General features: G+C 41.2%; 1 protein-coding gene across 1 annotated transcript in view; it reads left to right on the plus strand.

Moving 5' to 3' along the window:
* Nucleotides 1–40: 40 nt before the first annotated feature.
* The window catches only part of ccdc120b (coiled-coil domain containing 120b), a 16,951-nt gene continuing 6,801 nt past the window's right edge, over nucleotides 41–10,190 (plus strand). Inside the window, exons 1-8 of the mRNA XM_032512625.1 lie at nucleotides 41–459; nucleotides 7,028–7,122; nucleotides 7,875–8,005; nucleotides 8,655–8,756; nucleotides 8,852–8,972; nucleotides 9,091–9,150; nucleotides 9,479–9,632; nucleotides 9,797–9,898. Of these exons, the coding sequence (XP_032368516.1) occupies nucleotides 7,074–7,122; nucleotides 7,875–8,005; nucleotides 8,655–8,756; nucleotides 8,852–8,972; nucleotides 9,091–9,150; nucleotides 9,479–9,632; nucleotides 9,797–9,898 (719 nt within the window). The 5' untranslated portion in view covers nucleotides 41–459; nucleotides 7,028–7,073. The remainder of the gene's footprint in view (nucleotides 460–7,027; nucleotides 7,123–7,874; nucleotides 8,006–8,654; nucleotides 8,757–8,851; nucleotides 8,973–9,090; nucleotides 9,151–9,478; nucleotides 9,633–9,796; nucleotides 9,899–10,190) is intronic.

The raw sequence follows: 10,190 nt of genomic DNA on the forward strand, positions 1-10,190 counted from the left end.
TTTTTTCCATTCAGCAGCGTCATTGTGCGCGTGCCTATGCAACAACTGGTTAACGACACTTGTATGACAGGATTAAGTGGCGCACACTGAAGGCATGTTCCATCTGGGAGGGGCATCATTGCTGTGACAGCGTTGAGTCAGTTGGCTGTGTAAAATAGAGGGTTTTCATCCGGTGCAGAAGGGAAACCTTTCTTCTTTCTGGAAGCAGGTCTGCTGAGATGCGCAGGGCTCCGACACAGCGGAGGTCGCGAGACTGCTGGTGAATTCCAATTGATACGAAAGCCACCATGAACGAGGGGCTTTTTCTTTCGTGTATTACGAATTACCGCACGTTAAATTAAATAAGCTTTCTTCAGGGGAGGATTTCGTCCTGTGGTCTCAGGCAGGAATGATTTTTCTCGGCTTTGTTTTGCTACAGAGGACCATGGAGACCTCCGAAGGCATCGGTCATGCTCTCTGGTAAGAGCGGATTCTGCTCCAAAATGTCCATCTCATCCTAACTGGGCGCATTAATGAATAACCACCAACACAGCCTATATTCTCTAATAAAAATTATAGCTCGGCCTCCATAAGAGACTACAGTACGTTATTTGATATGTATTGTTTGAACTTGCATTTACCTTAAACGTAAAACCGGGTTGTCTTCGTGTCAGTCAGTGACACACCTGTGATATGTTAGCCTCTTGCTAGCCTGCCATTCATTAAGTGTGTTTCGTTATCAGCCGATGTTGCCGTCTGCAGCGTGTATGCAGATGCAGGATGGCGAAGCTTCACAAGCCTGGCGTAATGTTGGAACACATGCTTTTTGCTTTCCACGCTGAGCTAAATAACACGCCTGGCAGTAAATAAAAACGCAAGGGCTGTATGAAATGAAATCCAATATGTCTCTTTCATGTGTGCCGGTGCTTTATTCCAGCGCCTGGAAACAGAAGAACATGTTTGTGTGGCATGTTCATTAAAAGGCAGGACATGCCGGGATTGCAACAGCATGCGTTAATTCAAATGGGCTTTACAGGAGTAAAAATCTGTGTCATGCTTTTTGGGAATACACCGGAACTTCTCCCTGTTACTGCATTGTTATGGAGCAAATTAGGCAGAAGCAGGCTATAGATTTAGCTGTTCTCATTAATGAATAGCCTACTGCTCGTCCTAATGCTGCAGCGTTAAACCCTATTATTAACAGATTCCTGAACAAGGATGTCTGTCCGGATCTGAAAAACAAAACAAATCCCAAAGTGTTTGTTGTGTGGGTCAGTCAACGCCTTAAGGGTAATTCACAGCTAGTCCTCTTCTTGGAGTACCTGGGAAACACCTCTCTGTTGTCCGAGGAGGATTTTCCACTTTGCTGCCAAGCATTTTTTAAAGTGCTGATTGTTCTTATTTTGGGGTTCTTGTGCATTTGCAGGGGCTTTGAGTTCTTTGACCATTAGGACATTTGCAAAGAGGTTTGATGAAGCTGTTTTATTGCAGGGCAAGCTAAAAGACAACTCATGCTTGGTGTCTTGTTCAGGGGGATTTTCACACATGTTGGTGTTTGCTTTCTCTCCTCGCCATTTGCTGTTGTCTTCAAATTGGTAGCATGGCACTCTACCTTTCTGTAAAGCACTCCAGGTGGGTTTCATGCTGCTATGAGTGTTACAATTCAATCAAACACCATGGAATTGGACTTTGACCCAGTTTGGTGCAAACACAATTATTTTTGCCATTTTGTTACACCAAGGTGACACGGCTCCTTTTATTATGCCCTTAGTCAATTAAGACATTGACTGACATGATTTGAGCATCTGGTTTAGTTGCAGTTGACTGCCAAGCATGCAGATTTAGTTGTGTGTGTGTTTGTGTGTGTGTTTGTGTGTGTGTGTGAGATCTGGATCTAGACCCGTTCAGAAAACCCTTTTATATTTGCATGGCTTTAAAATAAAAATATGCTTTTGGCCTCATCTAAAGTGTCTTGGTGCTTAGTGTGTGAGCTCAGGGAATCAAATCCCAGATCCTATCAAGTGTGGGAAATACACCAGAGCAGTAGTGCTCTCTTTAGTGGATAATAGAGCGAATTCACCCGCATATCTTAAGTCACAAGGATGAAACACACAAAAGTATCAGCCAGTTATGCATATGTAGTAATGAATGTAAGTGTATGGCTGTGGGTGCACATCATCAGCCCTGAACTCCCTCCATAACCAAACAAGGTAGATTACAGCCACAGTGGAGCATAAAAACAACTTTGGAATATGTACAGAAATCCCTCCAGGTGTTACAGAGCAAAAGGCAAAATGCATAGGAATAATCCCCTCCGATGTTAGAGCCGCATTCCTTTCTTTATTACTCCCCCCCCACCTCAGTTTAGCAGAATCCAGGTGGATAGCAATCACCAAGATTGCTTTGTTTCACCCGTGGTAGCTGTGTCAAATGTGCAAAGGTAAGCGTCAAGGCCACGGAGGAGAAATGGTGAGCCACACGATTGGTCAGTCAGAGCTAAGCTGCCCTGCTATGTGCTGATAAGCGTGTTATAAATCAGTATTTCATGAATATAGAGAGCACAAGAAGAGATCATATTAGTGTAGGGGGTAGGGGGTAAGCCCGCTACAGTTTTTTGGTTGGGGCTGGTCAGGTAGAAGTAGTTCAGTAAATCCTCTGCTCTGAATCAGCTGTACGTCTGACCCTGACTGATCTCTTTATCTTACCGAAACCTGAATCCCGCCTCCTTGGTTTTCCATGAGGTTTAAAACATTTAGACGTTGACATTTATATTCCTCATCATTACAACTCACCAACGGGCATGTAACATCCTTGGACTTGGATGTTAAATGCAGGGAGAGCGTGCAGATGAAGGTCACATTGCTCTTCTCTTACAAATAAACAGAGCAAGGGACAGCAGTGTTGTCCTGGCACGCCATTGAAGTCATTGTGAGAGCCAACGTGGCAACATTTAATATTGATATAGCTACCCAGTCTGCAACACTATTGGCCTAGTTTGGACTCCTCAGAAACATAGTTGTAACCCTGCTCTAGTTACCGTGTGTAAGTTCATAACGGCAGCAGCTGTGTCAACACCAACAGTCAACATGGAGGCTTCCAGCCTCACCTGGGCTGAAGGTGATATTTTAGCTGCTCGTTTACGTCCCATCTATTGCCTGTTGAAAGACACTTACAAGAATATTGTGCATCCTTTGTCAGTTGCGACAGATTTGAGATTGTTGCAGATGCATTTGTTGTTGCATATGAAAACAAACTGTACTGTAAGTCATGAATATATCTGTTATATAAATTCTGTTGACAGCAGTAGCCTGTTTCCTGGGTCTCTTCGGCCGGATAAAAGCTGACAGCAGAGAGAGTGAATCTCTTGAAGGGCTGGGAGGTATCGTGTTTATCAAGGGATAAGAAAACTGGATATTAAACTGTTGCCTGTAGGAATTTAGCTTTGCTATGGATGTTGTGATCTAATATGCATGACATCTAAGATGAAACGAGATCAGTACAGTTCCTTGGCGTGGATATGGTAGGATTGGACCTACCTTACAGGCTTCAGTGTTTAGCCCTTTGGACTTGAATGTTAAACCCGTTGCTGATTTGCATTCGTGTGATGCCCGCTGCACAGGGCCAGCTCACTCTCATCACACAGCTCATGTTTTAATCAACATGGCTCCAACAGTGCTATCTACACCACCACCCAGAGCCCATTCCTCATCCTCCTACACATGTAAAGTCAACATGTGTTTGATGATCGCGTTGCGTTCATAATTCTCGTACCCGTATCTCCTCTGATCCCAGCTTTGATGCTGCTCTCTGAGAGTCTGTTTATCTGAAACTTCATTGTCCCGCCATCTCTCCCACAGGCTTCTCTCTGGAATGTGATGCGATCTCGTGTTGTTGTACCTGTACCTCTGCACACATCTGTACACCAGATGTTTAAGCAGTTAGTGCTTGACTTCACCCAGTGAGACCACTGACTGACACACTCTCAGGTGTGTGTTTTGCTAGACCCAGTAGTGGTTAGTAGGTTTTTCAGTTGATTGATTCATACTTTTCTCAAAGGGATATTTGAGTTTGTGGTAACCCTGGAGTGCCTTGATGTTTAATTGGTGCTAAGCTCTCTTGCAGAGATTTCTTTTTTTCTTTGTATTTACTTTCTGTCAATTCTATTTCTATAGTTGGCGCCTTTTCTGCTTTGATTTAGCTATAATAATTTTCGCTAAACAATAGGAAACTGAGGGATAGTGGTAATCCCCTAAACACACTGGCTGTTTTTGAGTATAACATAATTTTACATAAATCAACTGATGTCCAGTGAAGGTATTTGTTGAATGTGATAAAATTGCTGCTTTTCCAGAGAGTTGATGTGCGTTAATGCTGGAGAATAGAGCAGTGGCACATCCTGATGCATTTCGTTTAGATGCCATAGGTGTGCATTGTCCTACAGAGATGTACGTTGAGTTAGTAGGTCATCAAACTGACATAGTAACAGCAATATTTACGTTTGCTAACATTAGATACTGGTCATACCAGACCAAGTAAGGCTGTAGCAGTAAAACCCCTGAGTGTGTCGAAGGCAACAAAAGCTGGGTTTTACTGCTAAAGAATTTCATTTTTCATTTGTAAGAAGAAGAATGTGTTTTTATTCTCTTCAAAAGTTAAATAATTACACGTTAAATGATTATATTGTGGCAGTTTAGTAGCAACAATGAAACATTAGGTAACACGCAGCTCAGAAGTCAAAGGATTGTTAGTTTTATAAAGAGTCTAAAAGACAGCAACAAGCTTCCAAGCAAATGTTTTGGTTGCTGGACAAAGCCATTCTTTAGAGGCATGGCAGCCTTTTGGCTCCAGCTGCCTGGCGACCATGCAGATGAATACCAAATGTCTCTGCCTGGCTCCTCTCAGTGGGTTTACTGCTCAGCAGAGAACTGACATGGCACTGCCTTGTACATTCCCAGGTGAAAGTACTTCTCAGTATATTAGGTTCACTTAAAATCTAATTATCACAGGCTCAGTTTTGTGTAACGGGGTTCATGTGATGAGTCTTTGTCCGTGCGACGGTCATAACTCTGCCATTTGTGTGCGTGAAAGGCTCCTACTTGTCTGTCAATGGGAGGTCAAGCATGCTGGGGGTTTTCACACATACAGGAACAAACAGCAGTTACTGGTTCAGTTCCAGGACAAGCCAATACAAACTCTGTACAAGTATTTCAAGTATCTCTTCACACAAAGTGAGCCTCATTTCTTGTTTGAGCGAGGAAAACAGAATGTACCCCAAAAAGCTGGTCGATTGTGAGCTTTGAGACAGCTGCTCAGAGTAACTGAAAGATATGATGCTGGCAGAAGCAGTCTTTGGATGGGTAATTTTGATTCGGCCCTTGAGGCCTTCCGTCTAAATTTCATGGGTTGAATTAAGTCGTTTTGTGATTTAGTCAACTGGCAAGATGCTTGTTTATGGCAGCAATTTGTGAGCAGCATTGAGTGAGAGGCTTTTGGCAGAAAATGCGATCGCTATTTTTGGATGTCAACTCTCTATTGGGTATTAAGGAAGAGGCTTTGTTTGTAATGAACCTCCATTATGTGGGGAAAAGTGCACATGAAACATTGCTCATTTGCTTCAGTCAAGTGAAAAGAGCATTTCTTGTCTTTTATAATGAGATTGTATTCATTGTTAGGACAACAATTTGTTTTCCTTTTCAATAGTAAAGTCCCAGATGAGCTGACATAAGAAAATCTATAAAATATAGTAAACGTAAGTCCATACAAAGTGAATAACCTGTAAACCTTGATATTTATGACAGCAGGAAAGAGGAAACTCTGCTGTACGTTGCATTTTTTCTTTGCCTCTGTTATTTATTCCATCACTTTGATCTGGCTCTATTCCTCTGGCTCCCTCTCTTCTGTACCAGTAGCTCTTGAGACATAAAACACTCAGGGTTTAGGTTTCTCCCTCTCTGTTTCTGTCCATACATTATTAATGTTACTTCTCTCGTCTCATTTCCTACTCTTTGCAAATTAATTGGTTGCTAATTGTATCTGAGAGCTAATTTTAGAGCATTATTCACTTTAAGAATCCCTGAAGGTGCGAGTGAAGTTATTGTCAGCCTTTTTTGAACTTTTGATATGTTATAAATGTTCTATAAAACCGTCTAAATGCATATTAATAATATGGCTCTATATATGTCAAATCTGGGATTTATAGTTCTTTTAGTGAAGATGTTGCTATTCTGAGAAGACATTATGTTTACTAAACATTGTATGACTGGTTGACGTATAGCTCGTTGGGTCTCTGAAGATGTATGTGTATGATGTATGTATATGTATATTTTACTGTCACAGAAAAATCTAAATATTGTTCCACTATTCTTTTATTTTTAAGCTGTATTAGTAATTCTTTTAACCTTTTTAATGAGTCAGCTCTAGACACCTGAACAGAGGTGTAGTGGCTCCCTCTGATGGTACCTGGTGTAATCTGATCTAGGAAACCCCCATGATACTCCATTGCTGATTTACTAGAAATTAGGGCTGCACCATATGAGGAAAATATGCGATAACGTTGATGAATATCGCAATAGCAATATTACTTGCGATGAATTAACAAATATTAAAGTGTACTCAGTTTTGCATTTTTTTACTGCTTTCTGTATTTCGCTAAAATACAACAAATTGATTGTTGAATTTAAAACAAATAAAGGAAATAATTTCTAACATTCTTTTCCTGAAAAAATAACATAAACGGTACCTCTAAAAAGAATCACAGTTAAATTTTAAAGTGCTGTTTTTGTACTGATATCTTTTTTCAACTAACAGTGTCTATTGCAATGTGTCGCGGCTTTTCGCAATATGTACATATTGCGGCAGTTAACATTGCGATGACGATAAAAAAATCAATTATATTGTGCAGCCCTACTAGAAATGCAACCAATGACTCTAGACCTCGAGAAAACACGTGGCTGATACTGGAAGGTTCGACAGAAGAAAGCATCTAAACCTAAATACATTTTGTTGATGCATCTCAGCAGCAGTTAAGTCTCTGTTTCTTTCTCATTAGGTGAGAGCGAGGCTGGGAACTTGTAAAGTCCCTAGAATAACATCACATGGAGGTCAAAGGACATCTGATCACATCCATGGGTTTGGGGGATCCTGGTGAGTACCAATGAGTTTTCACGGTGTAAAGACATGCACTTTTATTTCTAAACAAGCCTGGATTGGCTTGTGTTTCTCACAGTTGAATAAAAGGAAAACAAAAGTGTTTTTCTCAAGGTAACAGCCAGCTGAAAAAACAGCTGTCTGTGTGAAGGCCTTTTGTCCATGAACTGTCGCCACAGCTGTCAGATAATCTTATCAGAGCACTGCAGACATTACTTTAGACACTTTGAAGAGGAAACATTGTAAAACAGTAGGAACCATAACACTGCATTTTTAATTTAACATGAATATTTAAAATAAGGAAAGGAGACGTCTATCATTTTCTATATTTTTCTCATGGTCAACAAATCCCAGAAAAAGACAAAAACCAACAATGTGTTAGTCCGTCTCTCAAAACTTTCTGACTTCCCTAACCTGTATGTGGCTCTCATCCACAAGCCAGCTGCTTCTCACTGAAGAAAACAGGTCACAAACGTTGTATGTGTACTGACCCACAAGGTAATGAAGGAACACGTCACCCAGTACAACAGTGTGACTCATTGAGGAGTTTTTAAATAATAAGAGCTACACAATACAGCTCAGTAGCACAGAGGGGAAAAAAGGTATATAAGGATACATTTTGGACACATTGACTATACTATATTCATTGCTGGTTTGGGTATTTTTGTGTGACAATACAAAATGTAGAAATAGATAGAATATGTCTAAAACTCTTCTTGAAGATGGGTCACATGTTCTGTGCTGTGTAGATGTTCAAGGCTGCCAGGACAGCAAGCTGCAGGCTGAGAGGGTTGCAGCTCTGAAAGAGAGGAAGCAAGCCCTGGAGGCCCTCCTCACCACCAGAGTCGGGGAGCTCAAACAAGTCTGTTTGCAGGAAGCAGTGAGTAGCTCTCACTTCTCTTTATATGTCTTTATAACATTTTCACTCCATACACCTCAAGTATTTAGACGACAGTGGTTTGTTAATTAGTTTATTGTGTTTTTACCAAATAGACAGCAGCCTATTGCAGATTGTAGCATTTTTTTAATGTTCTGTAAATTTGAACCTCTGGATGTAGATGCAACTGGCAACCACCAGTAATAGGTTTTTCTCACATGAAATGGGTTGCAGATTAGTATTTGCTTGATTGCTCCAGAGAACTTGTCAGCACGTCTTAATGTAGCCACAGCTGCCTCAGCTTTTCATCAACAGCTGTTTAAAACATACTTATGTTTTCAGATGCATGTATAGTTAACTGCTCTGTCTCTGTGTGCTCTATTCTTGGATTCACAAGTTGTCTACGCTGTTTTTAGTTAGAAGTTTAGAAATGTGAGGCACTGCTCATCTGCAGTTACTTTGTTTCTGCTTCAGAGGCAAATTATAATAGAAACATTATTTCTGGCATCTACTTCAGTTCAGTCAACTATTTAAGTGGTGGTTTTATTGAAGTAATCTGTTAAGTGGTATCATTTTATGTAACACTTTAGACCTCACAGCCCAGTGAGAAGATGGATTTTAGTAACTGGGAGCTAATAAATGTCCTCTGCAGGAGCTGACTGGGAAGTTGCCACATACTTTCCCCCTGGAGACGGGAGAGAAACCCCCACTGGTGCAGCGCAGAGCTGGCCTGGCAACCAACACCAAGACAGAGGTAAGTCAACACCTTGAATATTAATTGTGTTTACGCAGCAGCTATACCGCTGTGTGTACTTGTGGTCTAACACGGTTGGCTGTCCCTGGCTGCAGGATGAGGCTGCCCAAAGAAAGCAGATGAAAGCCATCTTCACTGGTGCCCTGTACAGACACTCAGAATCAGAACGAAATATCCCAAATAGCAAGAGGACAGTTCATCGGGGGTGTCACACTGGTACAATTAAAAAGCACTTAAAAGAACACCTACACACACACACACACATAAAAAATGTCACATCTGGTATAAGTGAGAAAACAAGCATCTGTGACCTGAATGGTTTGTTGTCTTTCAGAGGACACTGTCATGTCAGAGAGTACAAGCTCCATGTCAGATTCAACATCCCATGACAACGGTGAGTCAACTGAGTACAGAACAAACAATCTCTGGTGAATACTTTATATCCATATTCATTATGAGCTTAACTGACGCAGTAGGCAGTAGAATTAGCTCATGTATTTGCAACCTTTTTCACATTCAAAATACATCACTAACGCTAAGTGTGTAGGAGACTCATTTGCATGTATGATGTAAAAACACTGAAAATGAATATGCAGTCACAAGTTATTTGTAAAAAATAATAGAGCACTTGGCTTGTCGTGCTTTTAATGGGAGGGATCATATCTTTGTCGTCAGGGAGTGGGCTTTATTAAAAGATTTCTTTGTTTTTCTTCTCCCAAAAGAGTCTTCTCCCAGTGTGGCGGCTGACCAGCGCTCTCTGTCTCAGCCCCGGCTCACTGTGGGCAGCCCTGACCACAGGATCAGCAGGAAGCTGTCGCCAGTCGAGATTTACTATGAGATGAGGACACGCCGCAACTCTGTCACAAGCTCTGTTAGGTACTTTCACTTAAAGGGGCCCTATACTGCAAACTGTGCAGTCTGCTTAATGTGTCTGAGAGTGAACATACTATAGTACACTATATGTGTGCTTACATAATCATAATTGTTTTCATTGATGAATGGTAAATACATCCATGTCGTATTGTGTTTTCTTCTCACAGCCCAACTCACTCTTTACCCAGAAGTGCATCTAACATTGAAGGGAGAAGTGTACCAGCTACTCCTCTTTTGGCCCGAACTGCTCCAATCAGCGTTCACGTCAGGTAATGATGATACAGTGCTGCTGTTTGTCTGATGCAGCACAGCTACAGCTTTGTCCCTCTGTGATGACTGTGTGGTTGGAAATGGCTTAATGATTAAGTTAAAGGCAGATAGAGTCAGGGTTGTAACAACGATTAGTGTTATATTAAGCTTCCAGCAAGGGCTTAAGCTCATCGTTTGGTCTTTAAGCATACAAATTGTGTCCCTTCTTAAGGGATTTTATTTAAAGGAACACAGCAACTTATTGGGACTTATTCACCGTATGCCCAAGAGTTAGACAAGTCAATACATACC

Source organism: Etheostoma spectabile, chromosome 4, assembly GCF_008692095.1.
Source record: "Etheostoma spectabile isolate EspeVRDwgs_2016 chromosome 4, UIUC_Espe_1.0, whole genome shotgun sequence".
Lineage (NCBI taxonomy): Eukaryota > Metazoa > Chordata > Actinopteri > Perciformes > Percidae > Etheostoma > Etheostoma spectabile.